This window comes from Myotis myotis, unplaced genomic scaffold, assembly GCF_014108235.1.
Source record: "Myotis myotis isolate mMyoMyo1 unplaced genomic scaffold, mMyoMyo1.p scaffold_m19_p_24, whole genome shotgun sequence".
Lineage (NCBI taxonomy): Eukaryota > Metazoa > Chordata > Mammalia > Chiroptera > Vespertilionidae > Myotis > Myotis myotis.
The window spans coordinates 2,545,068-2,572,070 of record NW_023416329.1 but is presented as its reverse complement, the minus strand read 5'-3'; the positions used below and the strand labels follow the sequence as shown (position 1 = coordinate 2,572,070).

The following is a 27,003-nucleotide window of genomic DNA, read 5'->3' as shown; positions in this document are numbered from 1 at the left end:
TTCTACACCATAGCCCCGAGGCTTTATATTGCTGCTGCTGTTATTTTTAATACTTTTTAGTTAAATATGAACTGTGTTGCTATTATAAAGACCTTTTATTTTAAGGGGGGCGGGGACGGAAATGAGGTGAAAGGGAGCCAAATGCCTCTAAACTAACCCACAACCCCTCCGCATGCCAGATCTACTAAGGGAGAGCTAAGATAATGATGGAGACCTATGTCAGACTGTTACTCAGTCTTCCCATAGTTTGTGTGAGTCCATCCAGCTAGTTTGCTTTTCAGTAAAAACCCATATGCAGGAAGGCAAATACTGCTCACTCATTAGATGCAAAGTACACTTTGCAGGAATTGGGGCATAAAAATCGAAGGACAAGCACAGTGTGTATTAAACTCCAGATGGGTAGTGTTGAAATGTCAGTTCAAGAAATAGCAATTGAACATGAACTTTCCAGCTTACAGTGGGAAGAAAGTGGGTTTAGCACTCTTTTGTTTTTTATATATATTTTTAATGGATTTCAGAGATGAAGGGAGAGGAAGAGAGAGATAGAAACATCAATGATGAGAGAGAATCATTCATCAGCTGCCTCCTGCCTGCCCCACACTGGGGATAGAGCCCACAACCGGGGCATGTGCCCTGACCAAGAATCAAACTGTGACCTCCTGCTTCTTAGGTTTACCCTCAACCACTGAGCCACACCAGCCAGGCTGAAATAACATTTTTAAAGAGAGGTTCTCCATTAAAAGAGGTTTGAAGAGCTTTGGTGTTTAACAGTTTCATATGTAGCCAGAACAATGCATTTCTCAATTATTACATGTATTGTTAAGAATTTGCAATGAAATAATTTTTAAATAGCTTTCTTCTGAGTGGCTCTTCCTTAAAAACTAAGAAAAATCTTTGTTTATCAAGAATTGGTATTATTTCTCTTGATTATTCTTGGGGTCAGACTGTGAGACCTAATTTTCTGAATTACTTCTTGGCTAGAGGAAAATATGAACATGACCCAAATGACAATTACAGAGATTGTCAGTAATGTGACCCCTTCTGCCATTTATCATTGTCACAAAATATATGTCAGCATAGGCCTTTCAAAAAGCATATTGTACATATTGGGCCATAGTATTTACATGAAGTATTTTTTTAATCTCTTACCAAGAGAGAAACAGCAAAGGAATAATCAAGGGTAACAGTACCCATGTTGGATTTACAAACTATAGACTGTATTCCAAATAAATCCGTTTTTCCATTAGGTGGGGTTTTCTTTCCTTGTAGGCAACAGTTTTAAACTTAATATTTAAAGAACATTAGTTCATGGGGATTTCTGACAGTTAATGTATCTATTGCGTGTCTGTTAATTGCCTTCTCTGTGTCAGGTACCATCCTCTGCTGGGGAACTATAAGAGACTTAAAAACACACACATTGATTGCTTTGTTTTGTTTTTTGAAATGTATTTTCATTTCCCAAAAATAGAGCAGAAACCAAAATCTCTTCTGCACTATATCATTCTCTTTGCTTTAAGCTCAGTACATTTTTTCAGCATTTTCCTTTTCCAGAAACCATCAAGAAATGACAAACTGAAAATACACCAAACAATGCGCTGCCGTAATAATTTAAGGAAGGTAACGAGGAGAAGCAGTCTTGGTCTGGAAGTAGGGAAGGCTGTATAGAGATTGAGTTGGGGAAGATCACTTAAGAGGAAAGTAGAGGGTGGCTTCAGCCCAGGTCTGAGGTGTGACTGTGGGATGGGGTCATGGGAACAGACTGTAAATCGTGAGAAGTAAGTTTTTGTGACATAACAAATGTTTATTTATTTATTTTTATCTCTTGTACTATCCTAGCCCCCTTCCTGACGGAGCTCTTAATATCCTTGGGATCCCTGAGTGATAGGGGTGCTGGAAGCATTATTTGTGCTAATGATTGGTCTTTAACTTCATTTTCTGACACAGAGCTCCTACGACCCTGTAATTTTCTGGGTTATGGGAACATCTTTTAATCTAATGAGGCAACTCTTGGTGGGCTTCTGGTTGGCTTCAAGATGGTGCTAGTCACCAGAAAGGTGACCCTGGGGTTAAAATCATGGGACTCTCAGCCCCACCTTCCACCTTCCAGTGAGGGAGAGGAGCTGGAGGCCGAGTTAATAATTCGTTATGCTTCTGTGATGGAGCTTCCATAAAAATGCCTAAACTGCTGGGTTGGGAGAGCTTCCCAGTAGGCATTCATGTGCTGGGTGGATGGCATATTCCAACTTCTCAGGGACAGAAGCTCCTGTACTCAGGACCCTTTTAACAAATCAGTAAATGTAAGTAAAGTGTTTCCCTGAGTTCTGTGAGCCATTATAGCAAATTATCAAACCTGAGGAGGGGGTTGTGGGAACCTCCAGTTTGTAGCCACGTTGGGCAAAAGTGTGGGAACCCTGAGCACTCAGTACTGTAACTGAAATGAGGGGGAGGGAGGTCCTTTGGGAGTGAGCCCTTCACTCGTGGAGTATGCACCAACTGGGTCGTCAGTGTCCGAAGTGAACTAAATTACTAGTATAGAGAAGTGGAGAATTGCTGGTGTGGAAACCCCATGCCATTTGTGTCAGAGTGGGAGCAGATAGTTTTCCTTGGAGGTTTGCTGGATGGGCAATGATGAACCTAGGAGGGCCCAGAAAGCCAGCAGCAGTGGAGCTGGGAATGATGTGATATGATAGGTAAGGTCAGGGGAGATGAAAGTAAAGGACAGGTAAGCCATTTTGAAGGAAGGTGGTATTACCCACCAGGAAGTATGTATGGGTTGAAGGGAAGAGTCAAAGATAACAAATTTCTAGCCTGAGGCACCAGTAGGAAAATTGGTGGGATCAGGGACAAAAAAGTGTTTATGTAAGGAGAGAGGAATGGGGTTTGAAAAAAAGGAAATCTGGTTTAAAGTGATCCTTAGGAACATTGGAAATACAGGCATATACTTCCTCAATCTTACCCTTGCAAAGTACTGTTTCTGCCTGTGGTGCCTGACCATATCTTGTCTCCCGCCCACCTATAATTCGTTTTCTCTCTTAAGATCTATCTCAAATATCAGCTAGACTTGTGAATAATTTATATGAAACTGGATATCAAAATTTTGAGCTTTTACCCCTTGGAACCCTTTTAGAGCGAGTTACTGTTATCTTTTGCTAAATGTTTTTGAACTTCATCAATTTGACTAGCATCATTTCCAAGACCTGTTTGGTATGAAGGTGTGACTCTAAGTTTACTGTTAGAATTATCAGAATAAGGAATCTATTAAAAATTAACAAGATTCCTCCTGTTAAAGTGCATGTTCTTTATTTCATTCATTGGGCCATAAGGTAAATACTTAAGCACAAGACAAAGCTATATATTCTATAGATATGTATGTACATAAATACAGGGAAATGATTTGGAAGGATACATATACACTTAAGTGGCTAAGAATGGTCACCCCTAAGTGGTAATCAGGGGAGACTTCACCTTTTTCTGTGAGTTAGGAAATTGTTAGTATTAAGTGAAAAAATTCTGAAAAGTGAGAATACAGTTGGAAATTGGACTTCTGGTGAATAAATCAAACCCTGTTAAAAGATACAGGTTCACATAATTTAAAAACCTTTTGAATTTTCATGAATGTGTTTAATGATTCAGCATAAGAAACAATGGTGATTTGGTCGCTAGGAGCTTTTTTGTATGTTTCTGGTTTTGTGTCAACTAGCAAAAGGAAAAACACTGGGGCCAATTCAAGTTGTGGTTTTCACTGACTCTTTCAAGCTGGTGTTTTCTTCATCACCATAGCAACTTCAGCTAGTTTTTGCTCTTGATTTTTAATTGTCCTAGAAAAACTTAGTGCACAGCAGTGGCTAGGCTCTTGAGGTTAGTAAGAAATATCTTTGGTAAGTAAGTTAAAAGGCAGAAATGCTTTGTGCTGTGTGTAGAAATTGGCTATTTTGAGCTAACTGGTATGCATTTCATTACTGTTCTTCTGAGACATCTGCATACCAGTTAGTTCAAAACAGCTAAGTTCTCTTGAATGAAAGGGATGATTTCAAAGTTCCCATTGCAAAGTAGGTACTTAATTCTATCACCAGCCCATCCTCCAACTTTACCAAGCTTGATAAATAATAAACATTGCCATGGGTAGTTTTTCTTTAGTTTCTTTGAATTGAAAGCACAGATTACTCTGCTATCCATCAGAAAGTTGTCCTTGATTTTAGACCCATTTCTAATGATAGAAGTCCTGTGGTCCACACCTGTGTAATCACCCCATTTGCTTTCTAGTTTAGCCAGCTTCTCATTGAAAATGCCAGCCCTGTTCAAGACTCAGCTGATTTCTTCCCACACATTCCTAATGCTGGTGTCAACAGAGGCTGACAAACAGTGCTGTACTAGTAAAACTAGGATGCCAAAACACAGAATTTACTTTCCATTTCTAGAATAAGATTTTTCTCCTTTCTCATTTATGTCCCTGTGCCCCATATGATCTTTGTTTGGTCCTGCTCAATTTTTTGTTGTTAATCCTTACCCCAGGACATTTTTTCCCCCGTTGATTTTTAGAGAGCGGAAGGAAGGGAGAGAGAGACATCGATTGGATTGACTGCCTACAACATGTGCCCCCACTGGGATGGGGATGGAGCCTACAAGTCCTTGACCAGAGCCCAAGACCCTTCAGTCCACAGGCCCAAGCTAGGGTGGTCCTGCTCACCTTTAGCCTTCTCTGCCACACTTCCTACCCCAACAGGAGGAAAGGCTTGGTTTTATAAAAAGTGAGAATATTCAGACTGCAAATATGACCTCCTTGGTTTATTTTGGTTTGAAATATTTTAAGGTTTTCTGGCTCTCTTGTATGTATGTGCATATTGAACAGCTTTGTCTTCAAATTGAGTATTGAGGTATTAGGCATCCAAAAATGCTAGGTTTTCCCTTTCTTGCAGAACTTCGAAGTATGTGTCGTATCATTTTGCCCTTTAGTAGTCCAGTTCTGCTAACCCATTGAATTTACAATCTCAGTGGAGTGTATCTTTTTGCAGTCACATTCTTAGTGTCCAGCAAAATATAGTTAAGATTTTTCAAGTGACAATATATTTTTAGTAATTGTCTTTGGTTTCCAATCCCAGAGGAGGAAGAGCAACTAGCTTCTCTGCATGTAACTCCTTTATTACTGGAGTTTGTTTTGTCTCAAGTATTGCTACAGAGTATTTTATTTAAGGTACTTTGAGACTTTGTGTTTTTCAGATTAACAGTTTAAGTAACTTTTATTAGCATATCTTCCACGTTCCAGAAATAAAAACATTTATATGCCACAGATTAGTTGAAAACCTGTTTCTTCTTTAGCCCAGGCAGTGCCCCCTGCATTCGCCTCTGAGTCCACCCATGTCAGCCCAGCACGCTTCCTCTTTCCTGACAGCTCCTGCAGAAAAGGCTGTGGGGGCAGGTAACTGATGCAGCTACTTCTTCCAAGCCTTGCCATTGAAATCTCTAAATGGGTGTGGCTAGGGAAGAAAATTTCACTTTACAAACCAAAGTTCCTGTGTTCTAACCACTGGAAACATGTTTTTTGTTATACATGCACAGTTTCTGACTCAACATTCCAGGACTTTTGCAATGAATTAGACATTTTATTTACACCCTTTTGTAGAAGGAGAGGTCTAGTTTCTAATTAACATTTATGTCTATAAGACAAGTTTCACCTGCTCTCCAAAAGCTATCAAAAAAAATAGTGTTCCTATGAAACCTTTTATAAGCCGAAATAGTGTAAATCGAAGAAACAATTACCATTAATTTCCCCATTAATTTATATGGGGGAAAATTTGAGCACTCCCAGACCCCAAAAAATAACAGACAGACCAAATAACACATAAAACCTAAATGACACTAACATATTAAACGCAGTGCCAGTCACTGCTCTGGGTGTGTGCTGCCCTGTAGCAGCTCATTACAAAACATGCTGGACATTTTTCAGTTTTTCGTAAAAGTGAAAATTTCTTTGGATTTCTTTCTGTTAACCTAAACAGGTACTGGGGTAGGTCTTTCGTAAAAGTGGGGAGACATAACTCAAAACACAAGGGATGCCTATTGTATTGGGATTGCTATCTGACTTAGGAGTATTAGTATTTCAAGACATTTTGTTTCCTGGTGAATATATTAATTATAAACACCGAGTAAGGGAAAGTAACATTTTCCCCCACTTAACACATTGCAGATGGATCATGAGAATTCTCACGGCATATTACACAGTGTTTTACAAAGTATCATACTTTAAAAAGACATTAGGTTGTAAGAACATGTAATAGATAACTTCAAAATGCAATAGGTATTTAATTTTAAAACGTTTTTTGTACTCGTTCAATGGAAACTTATCTGGCCACTGAGTAAAGCTAGCAATAAAACTACTGGTCCGCAACGTGTTAAGACAGCAAGCAAAATTAAAATGACTTAGTGACTACTTCCATGGGCTCTAAAGGTAATGAAAAACGTGCTTTGTGTGGAATAGGGGAATACTAACTAATGGTAAACTGTTTTACTATCCCCATGAATTTATCTTGAGAAAAAAGGAAATCAAGGTTCCTTAAGCCTCACACGCATTGTCCTGTGCAATCCTGACACGAAGCCGAGGAGCAGTGCTCGCACCGCCCCAGGTGAGCAGGTGCTCCCGGCCCGGCCGCTGGGCCCTGCTTAGGAAGTGCTGGACACTGCATCCAAGCCAGGCCCCTGGCCTAACGCCATTTCCTCATTTCATTTAAAGACACAATACTTGGGTTGTTTTGTTTTGTTTTTCTATGTAGAGGCTTGGAGGAGACAACTTGGTCTTCTCGGAAGATAAACCCTCTACTTTGCTTTATGAGGCAGATAACAACTCCAAACCATGGCCAGGTTGGAACCTGCACAGGCCTCAATGCAAATACTTGGTCTTAATATTATAAATTTTATTGTTTTTGTCTGTAGTATATTTTAGGTGCTAGTACTTTAGCTTTTCAATACTTTTTAGTCTTTGCACTTTGGGTGAATTATGTAGAACTTACATGTATATCAGAATTTAGTGGCCCTGGCTTTTCTCTTTCCACCTTAAGTTTTAAGTGTCAAGAAATATTCATATATTATTCAACATGTGTTTGAGTGTCTAATACATGCCATTTCCTGTATGAAACATCAGGAATTAAAGCAATAAATAAAGCAGTCTTCATGGGCAAGCCAGGAGGTCAACACGTAGATAACAAAGTCAGTGGTAAAACATAAAGTAAGATAGAAGGGGCTAGAAAGCGGGGGTGTGGAAGAGGTGCTATTAAATAGGATGGTCAGGGGGGGCTTCTTGGAATGAAAAGTGTAACAGGGACTTGAGAAATGGGGAAGGAAGCAGGCTGTGCAGACATTGGCTATTTGCTAAAAAATAATAATATACCTGTTATTTCTCAGTCTTAGATCTTAACAAGTTTATTCCACAGATGTTCTGAGAACCCATTCTATGTAAGATTCTAAGCGGTCACCTCTCTAAATGTAATCATTTTATTTTTCTAATAAGCCACAGACACATGTTCAGCTTCAGAATTTGCTGTTTATGATCACATACACAATAGATAAAATTATCTTAAAACATAATTTACGTATAAATAGATGTTTTCTGAGACATAAGAAACTAGCTTTTAAAAATGACAAGGGACGTTTCCTTAAACTGCCCGTTCATTAGATATTATATATTTCTATCTGGAATTCTTTTTCCCCAGAATTCTTTGAGATGTCCTTGGGCCCCCATTTCCTGTGCCTCTCAGTGGAAGTTGTGCCCAGCTTCATCCAGACACCCTTGATGCACAAACACACACAGTGTCAGGGAGCCCCAACCAGTGCGCAGACACTCAGGCCTTCTTCCCTGGGGTTAAGAAGCAATGGACTATGTAGTGCACAACATGGCTTAACCCTACACAACTTAGAAGGGTGATTGATCAAGACTCCTAAAACCTAAGTAGTGGGCATACCTAACTTCTGTGTCCCCTCTACCAAACACCTATGCTTCTAAATACAGGGACATTAAGACTTAAAGTTGCCTATCTGGTTGGCCACCCACCCATCCTTGCAGAAAGAGTGAAAAGAATTGCTTGTCCCCAGGAAGGAGAAATGGCTTTCTCAGCTCTCTCATTTCTTGGTTAAGAGAGGCTGGCAGTGGATGAGTAGAGGAAGGTTCTCTGAATATACCCATTTGGAGCTAAAACCTCTATTTAGCCTCCTGATATCGAAGTTGGATCTGTCGTACTTGTTGACTATCCATTTGCCCATATCTTTATGTTGTCAGAAAGCAAATTCCTTGAACTCCCCACTACCAAATCACCCAAACCAAAAAGTAAAATAAAATAAAACTTTGAGTTAGTTGCATTCCTAAAAGTGTAAAAATCATTTATTTGAAGGTAATTTCTTTCTTGTAAAATCATAGTTACTATTACTTCTTAGTGGATTGTCAGTCACTGAAGAACAGGTTCTTATTCCTCTCTAAATCCCCAGGAACTCTATTTGATGCTCTTAGCTACTCCTGCCAGAGAGCAAAAGGGGCTTCAACACCAGTCTTTTTCTTTTTATCAGAATGCTTAAACCCCAAGTCAGTGCTCATCCTGGAGTGGTTTCTGGGTGTCGACTTCGCAGCTTTCTCTCTGGCCTTTCATATTGACTTTTCATCGTTAGCTTCTTGGAAATAACCAGGGTGTAAAATAAAAAGGGGGGTCATTTTCTATTTGTAGCATTATTTTTTTAACCTGTTAGGATGTTCTAAATGCATTCCTTTCTTTCTCACTCCCCTCCCTTTTTTTAAACACCACAGGTATTCGGTACAGCACTGACGTGAGTGTAGATGAAGTGAAGGCTTTGGCTTCTCTGATGACATACAAGTGTGCAGTGGTTGGTAAGTGATCTCTTTTGTGGTTACCTGATGAGAGCTCTTTAGGGAAATATGTTTATTTACAAGGTTACTTTTAAGATGTTGGAGAAATATATGTTATCAGAACTGATTTTTTTTTGTTTCACAGTTTAAGGCTCACATCATTTTTTAATTAGTCTTAATTAAGATTTAGTCTTTTTTTATATATATTTTTATTGACTTTTACAGAGAGGAAGGGAGAGGGATAGAGAGTTAGAAACATCAAGGAGAAACATCAATCAGCTGCCTCCTGCACACCCCCTACTGGAGATGTGCCCGCAACCAAGGTACATGCCCTTGACCGGAATCAAACCTGGGACCTTTCAGTCAGCAGGCCGACGCTCTATCCACTGAGCCAAACCGGTTAGGGCAAGATTTAGTCTTTTTTAATGTTTTTAAAATTGATTTTAGAGGGAAAGAGAGAAAGATAAACATTGAACAGTTGCCTCCCATACACACCACAACTTGGGCATGTGCCCTGACCGGAATCAAACTGGCGACCTTTTAGTACATGGGGCGACATTCAACCAATAGAGCCACACCGGCCAGGGCTAGATTTAACCTGTTTTCAAATGGGGAACTTTTTATACCATCTAATTGGATTTTCTTTAAGTATAGACCTTTGTTTAAGGCCCTTTCCATATAATCTAGTGCATAAGAGCAGAAGGAAAATAAGTATGCTATTTGCTTTCAGAAATAGTCAAGCACACTGATTAAGTATGCATTGTAACTTGCCTGGGTTTATAATTTCTGTTCACTAGAATTTTAAAGTGCAACATTTTAGAAGAGGTCAATATGGGCTTATTGCTTGAATTTTCTGAAATTAAAGCTTAAATCATGCACATCTATGTAATGTTGCATAGTGCTTTCTTCCTTTTTAAGTTTGTTATCCTTTCTTTGGAATAACAACCTTCAGCCTTCTATTTCAGATGTGCCATTTGGGGGTGCCAAAGCTGGTGTTAAGATCAACCCCAAGAACTATTCCGTAAGTATCACCATGACATCTGTGCATGTGGTGCATTGGCAAAGGACTTGAAATTACTAGGTGTCTATGCCCCCCTCCCCCAATACCAGTGAGGTTGATGGTCTCTCCCTTTTAAAAGGAATGGAAAAGCAAGTAAATAACTAGTTGAGTGTTTGCCATATAAAAGGTCATCTGCTTAATGTCAGTTTTCATACTTGGTTAAAAGGTAATTAATACCTTCATATTCTTAGGCACTTATATTTATACTAGGGGCCCGGTGCACGAAATTCGTGCACTGGGTGTGTGGGGGGGGGGGGGGAGTGTCCCTCAGCCCAGCCTGCCCCCTCTCACATACTGGGAGCCCTCAGGCGTTGACCCCCATCACCCTCCGATCGCCTGATCGGCCCCTTGCCCAGGCCTGACGCCTCCGCCAGAGGTGTCAGGCTGGGACAGGGGACCCCCATCTCCCCCCCCGATTACTGGCTCTGGCCCCCGCCCAGGCCTGAGGCCTCTGGCCCAGGAATCATGCCTGGGCAGGGGACCCCCATCTCCCTCTGATCGCTTGCTCCACCCCCCGCCCAAGCCTGATGCCTCTGACCCAGGCTTCAGGCCTGGGCAAGGGGACCATCATATCCCCCCAATCCCCGGCTCCGCCCCCCACCCAGGCCTGATGCCTCGGCCAGAGGAGTTGACCCTCATCACCCTCCGATCACCAATCACCGGATCGGCCCCTTGACCAGGCCTGAGGCCTCCGGCAGAGGTGTCAGGCCTGGGCAGGGGACCCCCAGCTCCCCGCGGTTGCAGGCTCCGCCCCTGACCAGGCCTAATGCCTCTGGCCTAGGCGTCTGGCCCGGGCAGCGGGGGGGGGGGGGGGGGGGGGGGGGGGGCGCCGCGATTACGCGGGCTCCGCCCCTGCCCCTGCAAGGACACCTCTGGCTGAGGCGTCCTGCCCGGGCAGCGGGGACCCGCAGCTGCAGCGGCCCCGCGATCGTGGGCTTCGCTTTAGGCCCAGGCAAGGGACCCCTAGCTCCTGGGACTGCCAGCTTCGACCGTGCCCAGCTCCCATCACTGGCTCCACCCCTACTTCCTGCTATCACTGGCCAGGGCGGAAAAGGCACCTGATTCTCCGATCATGGCTGGGGGGCAGGGCAAAGGCGGCCCCAGGGGCTCTTAGCTCCCCCCTGGGTTTCCGATCACTGTCAGTGGCAGGGGGCTTCTTCCTGCTTTCCCTTTCGCCTCCCTGCATTGTGCCTACATATGCAAATTAACCGCCATCTTGTTGGCAGTTAACTGCCAATCTTAGTTGGCAGTTAATTTGCATATAGCCCTGATTAGCCAATGAAAAGGGTAGCGTCGTACGCCAATTACCATTTTTCTCTTTTATTAGTGTAGATTTATAAATTACTATGATCTGAGATTTGTGTATCAGGATCTCAAGATTCTAGTGACAAATATCTTACCTAATCTGATAAAAAATCTTACTGTTTATGCTCAGTTCCAAGATAATTAAGTTAGTTGTTGTTATGCTTTTTGTAGTACCAAATTAACATCTGTACACAAACATAATAAATATGTGATTTTATTCTTTTAAAAATTTGCCCTTTAAATGAAAATAGACCATAGGGAGTGCTTATATGATTTTATATTCATAAAGAGAACAGGAACTAGGATTTGAGCCCTACTTCTATTGTTTGTATAACCTAATTTCTGATCTCTCATTTCTTTATCTTTAAAATGCCCACTTTATGAGTTGTTCTGAAAAAAAAAACAAGAAGCTATATGAAAATGTCCTATAAATAGAAAATATGATGCAACTAGCTTTTCTACAGGTGATTTTCCTATCAAAGTCTTTTTCGTTGTTTTTGGTTTTTCTCTTTACAGGATAATGAGTTGGAAAAGATCACAAGGAGGTTCACCATGGAACTGGCAAAGAAGGGCTTTATTGGTATGTGTTGCCATGGAGGTTTCCACATAGAATGGGGCCACCTCAAAAGTAATTGTCTTAATTTGAACCAGTGCATGGAAGGGCTCCCTTTTTACTTTGAGAGAGATATGGGTTCTGTGAGGAATATGGTGAGATACCCAGGCCTCTTTATGACACGTCTCTCATAGGAAATTCCAGTTCCCAGTGTGCAGTTTGGACACCAGGAGAGGCTACTCCATCTCTTCTCCTTGGACACAGTGAAGGGTTCTGGTCCTCTAACAGCATTTCACAGTCTATTGTAACTTCCAGAAACACTGGGGCCATATTTTTAGGAACTAAATAATGCCTGTATTATAAAGATTTTCACATCTGTAAAAGGCAGGTTTACAGTAGTGACCCTGATAGCAGTGAAAAATCTGGTGCCTTTTGAAATTGGAGACTTAAGCATGCCTGTGCCTTCAAAGCAGTGGGCAGGCCGAGACTGGATGATTTTGAGGGCTCCTAACATTCTTTTGTTTGTTCCTGGGAGCTTTTGCCAGACTAAATTTCTGAAGGTACTGATCCTCATTTGGTTGATGTTTTAGATCAGTGATGGCGAACCTTTTGAGCTCGGCGTGTCAGCATTTTGAAAAACCCTAACTTAACTCTGGTGCCGTGTCACATAGAAATTTTTTGATATTTGCAACCATAGTAAAACAAAGATTTATATTTTTGATATTTATTTTATATATTTAAATGCCATTTAACAAAGAAAAATCAACCAAAAAAATGGGTTCGCGTGTCACCTCTGACACGCGTGTCGTAGGTTCGCCATCACTGTTTTAGATCATACTAATTACCTGTGTCATATGTTCTTTTTGAGAAATAGGAATATTCTTTTCTGTGATACATGAATATTCAATCTTTAATTAGCAAGCACTGAGTCTATATATTTCTTTTCTTGTTCTAGAAATGTTCTCATTTGTTTTAATAAAATCAAATTACTTACTAGAATGATTGCCTTTTCAACAAAGTCAAACTAAAGAAGACTAACAGGAAAGATCTACTTTTTCTCTATTCCTATCCCTGTGGTTTTCTCCCCAATATTCCCCCCTCTGTTTGTAAATTCCTATGAACTTAAGATATCCCTATTGTGAAATTGGCCCTATTTTTAGGGAGGAAGGGGGAAGAAGGGTATGCCTTAAATAAACTAATAAAAATAAGTGTAGATCAGACTAGAACTTGACTAGATTTGACCTATTGTGAATGTATTTCAAAGGCATTTGGATTCTTGGCATGCCTCTTCTTCTTGAACACCACTGTGGGCTTACACGAGTTAGTGAGCTGACTGCCTCCTGCACAGGAGTGCCTACTCATCCTGAGATTTGTGAATTGAGTCATGCTCAGCCAATTGGTAGTATTCAGAATTTTTTGTGTCATTTCCTCTTCTCTGAAATCTCAGAAGTATTTAATAGTCTTGAGTTATATTATACTTTATTAAGTTGTAGTTATTGCCCATTAGCCAGAGTTTATTCAACTTAATTTTCTCTATATTGACAAGTATCTTATAGTTCCAAAGGTTAAAAAGTGATTCCTTGAAACACTGAAAGCTTAAGTACTAGCAATTTGGTTTCTTTTGTGCAAAAGCCTCATTCCTTATTAACCCACAGTGCAACCAACCCGGACCTCTGGGCTAGCAAGCTTCGCAGCATAAGATGGAAGCAGGATTTCTCGCCTTCCCTCCAGGGCACAGAACTAGTCCTGGGAAAACCTGTGGAATTTGTTATTTCTCTTCTTTTCTGACTTCCCTCTCCACAGTTTCAGGTTGCAATTTTAACCTGAGTCTGAGTCCTGGCCCTCTCACATTGGATGAGCTTTATAATTTCTGCAAAAAAAAGTCAGCTGGGATGCTGTGAAGGATAGCATTGAATCTGAAAACAGTGGAGTGTTGCTATCAAAACCATATCAAGTCTTCCAGTCCATAACACTGAATATTTTTCCACTTGTTTAGGTGTTTGATTTCTTTCAGTGATATTTTATAGTTTTCAGAGTACAAGTCTTAAACTACCTTTTGAAAGTTTATTCATAAGTTTTTTATTCTTTTTGATATTCTAAGGAATATTAGTCTGCAGGATTCTTGTGAGGTCTTTTATTATTGTTGTTAATCCTCACCCAAAGATATTTTTAGAGAGAGTGGAAGGGAGGAGGAGAGACAGAGAGAAACACCAGTCAGTATAAGAGACACATAGATTGGTTGTCGGAGCACTTGCCCCGACCAGGGCTGGGGATCAAGTGTACAACTGAGGTATGTGTCCTTGACCAGAATCGAACCCAGAACCCTTCAGTCCATAGGCCGGCGCTCTATCCACTGAGCCAAACCAACTAGGGCTCTTGTGAAGTCTTTGATATCAGATAGTAGTGACTAATAGAATAAGTCAAGAAGTATTCTTTCCTCTTCTATATTTTTTTAATTTGTGAAATAGGCTGTTAATTGTGTGAATTTAGATATCCTCTTTATAAACTGTTAAGTTTACAATCTTTTACTTTGTAAAAAAAATACCCTTGCAGTAACCTAATGTTCCCGTTAGTGCCCTTTTGTCAGAGGATGAGGCTAGAATATAGCGTTACTCCTTCCAAGCATGAGAGTCGTGTGGGGTGAGGGTAGGTTTGGACAGTTACAGTTCATGAGCTTTATAAGATGCCTTCAAAAAGCTACCAGGGCATAGAGATCCAGACTGAGTTGGGGAGGAGGGCAGAGTGAGGGAAGTAAACCGTGGCCATTCAAAGTTGTCTTATGCCAGTTTTTGTCCATTGCATCCTAACTTGTACAAAGCAGTGCAGTGTCTAGGACCTTGGCCCCTGAAATGTAGAGCCTTAAAATGTACCTTCTATTGCTGGTTTAAAAGTAAAAATTATAGAAAGAACTTGAATACAATTCTTAGAATGATCTTCATTTTGGAGAGACTTAATAGTTTAACCCTTTTTTAAAAATGTTTTTAATTGATTTCAGAGAGGAAGGGAGAGGTAGAGAGAGAGAAACATCAACGATTAGAGAGAGTCATTGATCGCCTGCCTCCTGCACCCCCCACTCTGGGGATCAAGCCCACAGCCAGGGCTTGTGCTCTGACCGGTAATCTAACTGTGACCTCTTGGTTCGTAGGTTGACACTCAACCACTGAGCCACGCTGGCCAAGCAGTTTAACCATTTTTTAAGTTGTGTTTTTCTTTTTATAAAGACGAGTTTTTTGTTTTGTTTTGTTTTGTTTTTATTGTCTAAAGTTTTACATATGTCTCCTTTTTCCCCCATTGCCCCTCCCCATCCCACCCCCCAGCCATTCCCACCCCAGGCAAGCCCCCACCGCCCCAGTGTCTATGTCCATTGGTTATGCTAATATGCATGCATACAAGTCCTTTGGTTGCTTTCTAACCCCCCACCTCCCCTGCCATTTGTCTCTGGATCTATTTTTGTTCATCAAATTATGTTGATCATTATATCTCACATATGAGTGAGATTATGAGTGAGATCCTGTGATATTTATCTTTCTCTGACTGGCTTATTTCGCTTAGCATAATGCTCTCCAGTTCCATCCATGCTGTTGCAAATGGTAAAAGTTCCTTCTTTTTTACAGCAGCATAGTATTTCATTGTGTAGATAGATGTACTACAGTTTTTTAATCCACTCATCTGCTGATGGGCACTTAGGCTGTTTCCAAATCTTAGCTATTGTAAATTGTGCTGCTATGAACATAGGGGTGCATATATCCTTTCTGATTGGTGTTTCTGGTTTCTTGGGGACAATGAGGGTTTTTTTTTGTTTTTTTTTGTTTTTTTTGTTTTTTTAAATATATTTTATTGATTTTTTACAGTGAGGAAGGCAGAGAGATAGTCAGAAACATCGATGAGAGAGAAACATCGATCAGCCGCCTCCTGCACATCCCCCACCGAGGATGTGCCTGCAACCAGGTACATGCCCTTGACCGGAATCGAACCTGGGACGCTCCAGTCCGCAGGCCGACGCTCTATCCACTGAGCCAAACCGGTTTCGGCATGGGGACAATGAGTTTTTATTATTCAGTTGAAACAATATAGAAAGCTATAAAAAAGATGAAATCCAAAGAGTGAGCAAGTTTGTGCATATGTTTCCATACTCTATACACATGTATGCATATGAGTTTGTGCATAGATATTATACATAGAGACATAGAGAGATATATGTACATAGGAACATATACATGGTGTATGGAACCTGCATTTTTCTTCATGTCTGTTTTGGTGATGGTGCTAAGTCATTTACATGGGCATAGATCATCCTTTTATTCTCACTTTCTTTGGTAGAAGTATGTCTACATATTTCTGCCTTTACATATTTGAGTGAGCATCATTTAACACATTTTTTAAATGTATTTTATTTGATTTCAGAGAGGAAGGGAGAGGGAGAGAGAAACATCAATGATGAGAGATAATCATTGATTGGCTGCTTCCTGCACATCCCCCACTGGGGATCAAGCCCGAAACCCAGGCATGTGCCCTAACTGGGAATTGAACCATGACCGCCTACTTCATAGGTCGACGCTCAACCACTGAGCCATGCCAGCCGGGCAACACATTTTTATCTGAATTTCACTGTGTATAGTCATTGATACCTATTGCTGCTGTTGAGCTAACTTATTTTTGTTTACTGTGATCTGAGGAATTAAAAGCCAAGGCCTAAAACTTTATGTACACCGAGTAAGCTTTGAATAGGTCAGAGCAGCATTCCATCATGTGTAAAGTAATGTGGGCTTAACATAACTGCTTTAGCAATGTCCTTTTTCCTCCTTCTTTTAGCGGAGGAGATCTTACACCTGAGTAAGGTATGGTACCGTGCTCTCTCACACACAAGTACTCTCTGCCCACAACAGCCCTCTTCATCAGAGCCGATGGCGTTGTTATCTGGCTACAGTTTAAGGAACTGAGATCCCAAGACCGGACTGATTTGCCAATGCTGGCACGTACAGAAGCCTATTGAGTGGCTTATACTGCACCTAAATGCCAGCGGAAGGAATTTCTATGTAACATTGTGTGTGTATAAATTTGGTAGTGAAACGTTTAGTAAATATCGCCATGACTTCATTTCCTAAGTGAAATCTGAAGTTCCCTAGCCACGGTAGCTTTGTTGGAGAATTACAAGGCCTTTGTGTTTGAGATGAGTTTATCTTCGAGACTGGTGCGATGCTTTTCCCTGTGCCCCCAGGTCCAGGCATTGACGTGCCTGCCCCAGACATGAGCACGGGCGAGCGAGAGATGTCCTGGATTGCAGACACCTATGCTAGCACCATCGGGCACTATGTGAGTACCCCCCCAGAGGCCCCGGGGCTTCATTTGCCGTCTACAAGAAAGAACAAGTTGTGTTATATGTGACAACGGAGAATTCACCGGGCTTTTCTCCTCCCCTTTAATCATACCTTGATTTGCATGTGATTTTACTTCTGTCTCTAGTCTTAAACCATAAATGTAGGGAACATGGATTGAGCTTTTTGCCTTATATGCCTCCCTATCCTGGATGCCGGGATGGTGCCCTCAGAGAGGGATCAACTACTGGGTGACACACCTTCCTATTGAGGCAAATTGAGGCATAAGCAAATAAGGTGTGGAGATAGTGGGTGCAAGGACAGAGAGCTGTCGTTTCTGAAACAAGGCTTCCTGGGAATGGTATTTGGGTTAGAACTTGTAAATGGGTGGAATTTGGACAGCGGGAGATTTGGGGAGTTGGAGTAGAGCTCAGATGGTCTGAGGAGAAGGCATATTTAGAAAGGTTGTGAGAGAGGGAACAGGTACATGGACTAGGACAAAACTATGAGACCCTGGGGTTTTGTTCTCCCCGCTGGTCAGATGGAGCCTTTGATGCTGACTGTCCCTGGGGGAGGGCTGCAGGCAGTGTCAGGCTGCACCAGCAGAGGGAGAACCTCCTGCACAGGGGCTGGGGGCAGCACTGGCACCTGGCAGACATCAGTTTGGCAAGACCGGATAGGACGCGTGGAGTCAAGGAAAAAGACCATGTCGAGTCAGAGAGAACCAGAAGGACTTGAGCAGAAGTGATGCCACTGATACAGAACCCGAGAAGAAAACTAACCTTCTGTCCTTGAAAGGGATTAAGCCCTGAAAAACAAATATTTAAGGAGAAGACATTCACTTAAAATATGTGGAGCACCGATTACCTGCAGGGCTACGTGTAACAAGGTGTTTGGTACAATTGTGGTGAATGCTACAAGTTCCGATGCTATGGAAAGAACAATGGGAGCCTGGCCACGTCTAGGAGATAAGCTTAGAGAAGCCTTCTTTAAGGATGAGTAGGCGTCAACTAAGTAAGGGAGGGCGAGGGTAGAAGCGGAAGGACGCGCCTGGGTAACAGTTCTCACGTGCAGGAGGTGGCCTTGGAGGAGACCATGGTGGCCAGAATAGAGAGCGAGATTGTAGGGCCTGAGAGAGGTCCCCAGAGCAGGGTCAGACCCGATTATCTGGTCTCTGTCCTGCATGCAGAGGGAACTAATGCAGCACTAATTAGAGTGAGTGTCTGACACCGCTCAGTGTGCCTTTGAAGCTTCACTCTGTGTGTGGTAGCGAATGGGATTGTTGGGGGGCAGGAGCCTGTAAGGAGCCCAGAAAGACAGTGATGTTAGCCCGTCCTAGCATTGGAGTCACTGAAGGGAAGAAAGCACTCAGTTATAAAGAATGAGTTGTGGGCATTGGGGAGGGGCGATTTCTGAAGAGAAACCAGTTCAGCAACTGGCTTGTCCTGGAGCCAGTGCAGGGGCAGGGACAGTGGAGAGAGGGAATGGGACAGGGGCAGTGGAGGGGGGAGTGGGACAGGGGCAGTGGAGAGGGGAGTGGGGCAGGGGCAGGGGCAGTGGAGCAGGGGCAGTGGGGCAGGGGCAGTGGAGAGGGGGAGTGGGACAGGGGCAGTGGAGGGGGGAGTGGGACAGGGGCAGTGGGGCAGGGGCAGTGGAGAGGGGGAGTGGGGCAGGGGCAGTGGAGAGGGGGAGTGGGGCAGGGGCAGTGGAGAAGGGCAGTGGGGGGGAGTGGGGCAGGGGCAGTGGAGAGGGGAGTGGGGCGTGAAGAGTAATTTCCACACTTGAAGAAAAACGGAAGACAGTTAGAAAGATGGCTGTTGTCCCACGAGAAAGATGTTTGTTGTTCGCAGAGATCAGTCTGGATCCCTGGGTGCAATCTGTAGGGGGACATGGGCATGCAGCCTGGATTCTAGATTGGCTCCTTCGCACACCAGCTCTGACCTGTGGCAGTGCCTCCACTTCCTCCTCTGTCAAATGGCAATTATAATACTACTTCCTTCATGAGACAGTCATGAGAATTAAATGAATAATCATATAATGCCCTTAGCACAAAGGAGTATTTATATTTATAAATACTGCACCAGGTCAGTTACACAAATCCCCTGAAATAAAACAGCAGTATGAGACATTTATACGACAAAGAATTTGGTTTGACTGTCATTCCCAAATAGGATCTTTTTTTATAAGTGAATTTATTCAATAACAAATTTACAACATAAATGAAATGGATAAATTCCTAAAAAAAAAATTTTTAAGTGACACAAGATGAAATAGAGAATTTGAAGAGCCACAAAACTAATAAAAAGAAGAGGTTATGCCCTACCTGGTTCAGCTCAGGACTGAAGGTTCCCAGGTTCGATTCCAGTCAAGGGCACATGCCCGGGTTGCAGGCTCGATCCCCAGTAGGCGGCATGCCGGAAGCAGCCCATCAATGATTCTCTCTTATTGATGTTTCTATCTCTCTCTCCATCTCCCTTTCTGAAATCAATAAAAATATTTTTTAAAGTAGAGTTTATTATTTATAAAAAGCATAAATAACGTCTTTTCATAAGGAAAACACAAGGCATGGGTGATTTTACGGGCAAATTCAACCAAGAAATTTTAGAAGTGCCAGTCTTACACATCACCTTTTGTGTTCTGTGAGCTCTGGGTATGATCTCTTGTTCTTATATATATTTTTAATTGATTTCAGAGAGGAAGGGAGAGAGAGAGAAACATCAATGATGAGAGAGAAACATCGATCGGCTGCCTCCTGCACACCCCCTACTGGGGATCGAGCCCGCAACCCAGGCATGTACCCTGACCAGGAATCGAACCGTGACCTCGTTCATAGGTCTACGCTCAGCCAGGCCTCTTGTTATTTTTAAGCAAGACGCTAGATTGAGCCGAAACCGGTTTGGCTCAGTGGATAGAGCGTCGGCCTGTGGACTGAAAGGTCCCAGGTTCGATTCCGGTCAAGGGCATGTACCTTGGTTGCGGGCACATCCCCAGTGGGGAGTGTGCAGGAGGCAGCTGGTCGATGTTTCTCTCTCATCGATGTTTCTAACTCTCTCTCTCTCTCCTTTCCTCTCTGTAAAAACTCAATAAAATATATTTAAAAAAAAAAAAAAAAAAAGACGCTAGATTGAAGAGTGCAGAGTAGTGGACAAGGATATTGGTTATTCATAGCTCATTCTCCGTGGTGACAGCAAAGGGATGTTTGTGAGGCATTGCCAGCTGAAACCTGAGGCTGTACTAATAAAGACTTTTCCTTAAAATGATCCGAAATTCAAAATCAGGACAATAAGGAAGCATAGTTTTGTTATTTCCAGGCGTGAACCTGAACCACACGGCTCCTGTTGTGTAGCCCCACCTGGAAGAGCCAGTGTTCTCCCTGGGCTTCCAGGGCAATTAGGTTTGCTGGGGGCCAGGACTGGCACCATGCCTGTCGGTGCCGGCATTCGCATTTCCACTGTTTAAAGCACTTGGCACTAGGCTTGCAGTTCTGCAGTTCTAAGTGTTCATTATTCATGGGAGAGACTGTGGGAAAACTAGTTCTGTAAATCACTTTACTAGACTGCTGTTTTTTCTTCATTAATTTTGTTCTTTCTGTTGGCATTTATACGAGTAATACAGTTCTCAGTCCTCCCTGTAAAAATAAACAATACAGAAAAACACCAAATCACTTTTTAGCTCATCAAGCTAGGATATCTATTGGGCGGTAGGGGTAAGTTGTGAAGTAAGGCACTTTATCTTGTTTCACATGGGTAGAAAATTGCCTTATTAAATAATTTGTACCTTAGCCATCATGTAAAATGCTTTCTTCATTTTTATTGATTTCCTCTGTATAACTGGACTGCCCAGTTTCTTGTCTCACTAATCCAATTTGTCTATTCTTCCTTGAAGTAGAATTTCTAGGTTAGTAGGTTTTCTTATTTTGGTAACTATTCCATGTTGCCCCAAATTATTTTGTTCTCAGTAATACAGAACTGAGAACTGTATTACTTGTATAAATGCCATTTTTTTTCCTTGAGTACTTTTGCTGGCCCACTTCTTTATATATATATATTGACTAGAGGACCAGTGCATGGAATTCATGCACAATGGGAGGGGGCCCTCAGCCTGGCCTGCACCCTCTCCAATCCAGGACCCCTTGGGGGATGTCCAACTGCCAGTTTAGGCCCGACCCTTGTGGGATAGGTCCTAAACTGGCAGTTGGACATCACTCTCGCAATCTGAGACCACTGGCTCCTAACTGCTGGCCTGCCTGCCTGCTCGCCCCTAACCAACTCTGCCTGCCAGCCTGATCACCCCTAACTGCCTCTACCTGCTGGCCTGATTGCCCCATAACCACTCTCCTGCTGGCCTGATCGCCCCTAACTGCCCTCCCCTGCCAGCCTGATTGCCCCTAACTGCCTCTCCCTCAGCCCCTGCCACTGTGGCTTTGTCTGGAAGGACATCCAGATGTCTGGTCTAATTAGCATATTGCCCTTTTATTAGTATAGATTGATTAATTTCAGAGAGGAAGGGAGAGGGAAAGATGGAAACATCAATGATGAGAAAAAATCATCCATCGGCTGCCTCCGCCACACCCCCTACTGGGGATCAAGCTGCAACCCAGGCATGTGCCCTTGACCAGAATCGAACCCGGGACCTTTCAGTCTGCAGGCCAACACTCTATCCACTGAGCCCAGGGGTCCTCAAACTTTTTAAACAGGGGCCAGTTCACTGTCCCTCAGACCGTTGGAGGGCCGGACTATAGTTTAAAAAAAACTATGAAGAATTTCCTATGCACACTGCACATATCTTATTTTGAAGTAAAAAAACAAAACGGGAACAAATACAATATTTGTATTTGCATGTGGCCCGCGGGGCCGTAGTTTGAGGACCCCTGACTGAGCCAAACCAGCTAGAGTCCACTTCTTTTTAGGCAAACTTGAGTTTATTTGTTTTTAAGTGCTTTTTTAAAAGTAGTATTTTATTGAATTTGTAGATTAGTTTGACAGAAGAATATCTTTACAACATTGAGCCTTCCCACTGAAGAGCACCATAATGCCTCTTCCTTCGAAGCTCTGTTTTGGTGATGTACTCAAGTTTTAATGGTAGATTTTAAGAAGGCTTGAATATATCCTAAGTAGGATATAAGTATTGAAAGAATAATACTTTGTTATATTTTCATTAATTTCCGGGAGGAAGGGAGAAAGATAGAGAAACATCAATTATGATAATCATTGATTGGCTGCCTCCTGCTGCCTCCATTGGTGGTTGAGCCCTAACCCCAGCATGTGCCCTGACCAGGAATCGAAGTGTGACCTCCCCTGAGCCACGCTGGCCCTGGCCGGGCAGGAATAATACTTAAAAAAAATTTTTGTTGTTGTTGATTTCAAAGAGTGAGACACATTGATTGGTTGCCTCCTGCACACATCCTGACCAGGCCAGGGATAGAGCCTGCAACCTAGGTACATGCCCTGACCGGAATCGAACCTGGGACCCTTCAGTCTGCAGGCTGACGCTCTATCCACTGCGCCAAACTGGCTAGGGCAGGAATCATACTTTTAAGCTATTAAAAATACTATCTGGCCCTGGCCAGTGTAGCTTGGTTGGGTGTCATCCCATGCACCAAAAGGTGGCCATTTCGATTCCCAGTCGGGGCACATGGCTTGGTTGTAGTTTTGATCAATGTTTCACTCTTGCATCGATATTTGTCTTTCTCTCTCTCTCTCTCTCAAAAAAATCAATAAAAAATCTTTTTTTAAAGAAAATACTACCTATTTTTGTGACATTATATCTGTGCTTTAGGACTCTAGTTAAGTTAAATTCCTAACGCCCTGTTCCTCCCCTGGGAAATATTAGTCTGAGAACAGAAATCTGAAAGAGTGAGTCATGTGCCTCTTGATGACACTCCTAACAGCGTATTTTAGTTGCATGAGAATGTGTTTGGCTCTATCCTTGACTCCATTGGTTCATCGTAGGAAATTCTCCTGAGGTTTCATCTCTGAAGCGCTGGCTTTCTCTTGCAGGATATTAATGCCCACGCCTGTGTCACTGGCAAGCCCATCAGTCAAGGTGGGATCCACGGACGGATCTCTGCTACTGGCCGAGGAGTTTTCCATGGAATCGAAAACTTCATCAATGAAGCCTCTTACATGAGCATTTTAGGAATGACACCAGGGTTTGGAGATAAAACATTTGTTGTTCAGGTAAAAGTTTTTGTTTCTTAAAGAATAACTTATAAGTTGTTTTTAGATTTGCAGTTTTTAAAATTTGATTATTTTTAATCTCTTAAGTTTTAGAATGGTTGTTTTCAGAATATTACACCCTTTATTGTGTGAGCTTTGGTATGATTATGGGACTAGAAGCAATTTAAGTATCTCTAGGATACATATGAAGCTATCACCAACTTCATTTTGTTTTTTAATATGTTTTTATTGATTGGCTGCCTCCTGCATGCCCCACACTGGGGATCGCACCTGAAATCCGGGCCTGTGCCCTGACCAGGAATCAAATTGTGACCTCCTGGTTCATAAGTTGACACTCAACCACTGAGCCACACCGGCGGGGCATCACCAGCTTCTTTTGATCAGTATTTAAAAAATGAAACTGTATTCAGAATGGGAAATCACTTAAACTATTAGGGGTACACAGAAAGAATTTGTTTGGTATTTGATTATTTTACTAAAGGAATTAAGTTGAATGTTACTTTAAAATAGAAGTCATATTCCTCCCAATTAGTGACTTACCTTTTTAGTACCAAAGGACATCTGGTCATGAGGGACCTGGGTGGTATGGTTGGCACCACTATCATTTCTTTATAACTCACCAAGGCTGCACTGACTAAACTCCTTCAGGTCTCATTATCATAGACAACAAAGGGTTGGGTTCCTCATTGCTAAACATAGAAATTTATTGTTGAAGGGAAGCCATTTAGTCCATTGTTTCTTTTGGCAAAAGGATTTTGAGAATTTCTTTTAGCAGAATGTCAAGTTGCATTGGACAGAGTGTGACTTACCGTCTGTCTTTAGTAAGAAGTTGTTTTTTGTGTGTCATACGTAATTGTTCTTTACAGGGATTTGGTAATGTGGGCCTGCACTCTATGAGATATTTGCATCGCTTTGGTGCTAAATGCGTTGGTGTTGGTGAATCTGATGGGAGTATATGGAATCCAGATGGCATTGACCCAAAGGAACTGGAAGACTTCAAATTGGTATGTTAAAGCTAATATCTGAGCAGTTGAACTATCCTGAATATTGTCAAGTTTTGCAATAGCTTTATTTTAATCTATTTCCATTGCTTGCTTTTGTAAAATGTAACTTTAAAGATAACTTTGTCTTCATATAATTTGGCACTAAATATAAGCATTTAAACTCTGGTGCAGCTATTAATTCTGATATTCAATCAATTACAGCAACATGGATCAATCCTGGGTTTCCCCAAGGCAAAGGTTTATGATGGGAGCATCTTAGAGGCCGACTGTGACATATTGATCCCTGCTGCCAGTGAGAAGCAGCTGACCAAGTCCAATGCACCTAGAATCAAAGCCAAGGTAAAAGCAGAATAGAGACTATCCGACCTTCCTAATGGGATGCTATTGAAGGTCGAGGAAGTGCGTATCTTGGGTATCCTCTTTTTTGTTTGTTTGCAGCTTTATTGGGATATATACTACACATACCAGACAGTTCACCCAAGTGTAGAATTTAATGGCTTTTAGTATATTCAGAGTTGTGCAGCCATCACCGTGGATTTCCTTTTAAACCAAATTTCCAAACAGTAGTTATGGAAATCAAAAGGTGAAAAAACAGTTTTATATACTTTAGAGCAAAGTGACTTTATTGATTTTAGAGAGAGGAAGGGAGAGAAACATCAACGTGAGAGAAAAACATTGATTACTTGCCTCCTGCACACGCCCCAACCGGGGACCCACAACCTTTTGATGTTCGGCTCCAATCAGCTCAGCCACACCGGCCAGGATGACTTTTATTAATTTGATTAAACTGGAATTACTCGTTCCTGCAACCTCCTACCCATACGTGCACATCTCTTGGCGCTCAGTGAGGGCATTTGGTGGTGGCGGCGGCGGCATTCCTATGTGTCCCTGACTTACAGATCATTGCTGAAGGTGCCAATGGGCCAACAACTCCAGAAGCGGATAAGATTTTCCTGGAGCGGAACATCATGGTTATTCCAGTAAGTCATCTGTTTGCCAGTTTTTAGATATGCTTGGAATCGTAATTGTTTTTGTAAGGAATTGTGGGAGGGAGGATCATTAGTTTCCCAAGCTGTTAGTGAATTCATCTTTAGTTTGTGTTTAAGAAAATAAAATAGAAGCATGATTGTTAGTATAGTAAGCCTGTCAGTTTTCGCCTGAGCATTTTCTTCTAGCTTCAAGTTCTTTTTTTTTTTTTTTTTTTTTTTTTTAATATATTTTATTGATTTTTTACAGAGAGGAAGGGAGAGGGATAGAGAGTTAGAAACATCGATGAGAGAGAAACATCGATCAGCTGCCTCCTGCACACCCCCTACTGGGGACATGCCCACAACCAAGGTACATGCCTTTGACCGGAATCGAACCTGGGACCCTTCAGTCCGCAGGCTGACGCTCTATCCACAGAGCCAAACCGGTCAGGGCTAGCTTCAAGTTCTTCCTTGAGTATGTATTTAGCCTTCTTTAGAACCTAGTTATATAAATGTGTATTGTGCTAGAAATACTATTCTAACTTAAAATTAAAGATTGCTTTTACCACCCTTACCATATGCATTTCAAATGTCCCTGCAGCTTTGCTCAGAAAGCTAATGTGAGGAACATGTTTTCAGTGGATAAGCATGGGGTCAACACCAACAGGTTATTGACAATTGGAAGTTAGTGTGGATTTAGGGAGCATTTTAAAGAACCCCTTTGCTGAAAGCACTTAAAAATTCAATTTAACAGAACTAGACTGCCTTCGGTGGTAGAGGGAATGCTGCTCTTCTGGGAAGATTCCCCAGACAGTCCAGCCCACGGGAGTGGGCAGCAGTTTTGTCAGGAAACTGTTTCGGTGGAGAAGAGGCTCTAACCATAGCTGATTAAATGCTTGATTAGTAAAATAAAAAAATCAACTCAGATGGATTGGAAAGGGGGGTTGTTAAATTTAAGTGTGAAGTTCTAAGATATCTAAGATGTATTTGGAAAGGTTGACACTTAATCTGCTTTGATACTAAAATTGAGCTCTTAGTTTTATTGTAAGCTTTTATCTAAAACTATCATCTTATATCTTTGGCATCTTCCTGACGAATTTTTGTATGTAGGATCTCTACCTGAATGCCGGGGGAGTTACAGTATCTTACTTTGAGTGGCTGAAGAACCTAAATCATGTCAGCTATGGCCGTTTGACCTTCAAATATGAAAGGGATTCTAACTACCACTTGCTCAGTAAGTTCTGATGATCTTGTTCTCCAAAAATAATCTTTTGGGCCAGCTAGAAGGCTGGACAAAGCTTAAACTTAATACCAGTTTCCTTTTTATAATTCTAAAGAACATAAATTAATTTCAGTATAGAAAACTATATTATTTTGCTTATGAGTCTTAGACCAAAAATATACGATTTCTTTATCAATATATTAGCTTCCTTAAATATATTTATATTCAGATGTTTGTTTTATAATGTAATATTCCAAGAACATAATCTATAAGTTAGTAAGAAGAAAGAGCATCAGTTTAAACTGGGGGCTCCTGTTGGTGTGCATCCCGTTTCTGCCTCTGGTTGCTCTGAGTAAAGGCCTGTGTAGTGGTGAGAATGTTTTAGTCTTCTGATGGAGAAGACTGTTTTTCTTGGACAAAAGTAGGCTCCAAGGCTAACAGTAGGATTTTCATGAGGCTGAAATAAGACCAAGACCTCCAACTGAGTGCCTTTACTCAACCTGCTCAGAATCGGGGTGAAGTGACCCATCTCTTTCCGTTTCTTTCCCTCAG

At 41.9% G+C, this 27,003-nt stretch overlaps 1 protein-coding gene across 4 annotated transcripts in view; it reads left to right on the top strand.

Annotated features, from left to right (window-relative positions):
- Nucleotides 1–27,003, top strand: part of GLUD1 (glutamate dehydrogenase 1) — a 38,483-nt gene that overhangs the window by 3,396 nt on the left and 8,084 nt on the right. For 2 of the 4 annotated variants that reach the window (XM_036356023.1, XM_036356024.1), the window contains exons 2-10: nt 8,786–8,866; nt 9,811–9,866; nt 11,727–11,790; nt 16,982–17,076; nt 23,078–23,257; nt 24,124–24,261; nt 24,463–24,600; nt 25,161–25,241; nt 26,340–26,463. In XM_036356023.1, coding sequence (XP_036211916.1) covers nt 8,786–8,866; nt 9,811–9,866; nt 11,727–11,790; nt 16,982–17,076; nt 23,078–23,257; nt 24,124–24,261; nt 24,463–24,600; nt 25,161–25,241; nt 26,340–26,463 — 957 coding nt within the window. The remainder of the gene's footprint in view (nt 1–8,785; nt 8,867–9,810; nt 9,867–11,726; nt 11,791–16,981; nt 17,077–23,077; nt 23,258–24,123; nt 24,262–24,462; nt 24,601–25,160; nt 25,242–26,339; nt 26,464–27,003) is intronic. The other 2 variants (XM_036356025.1, XM_036356026.1) reach the window with 1 other exon arrangement.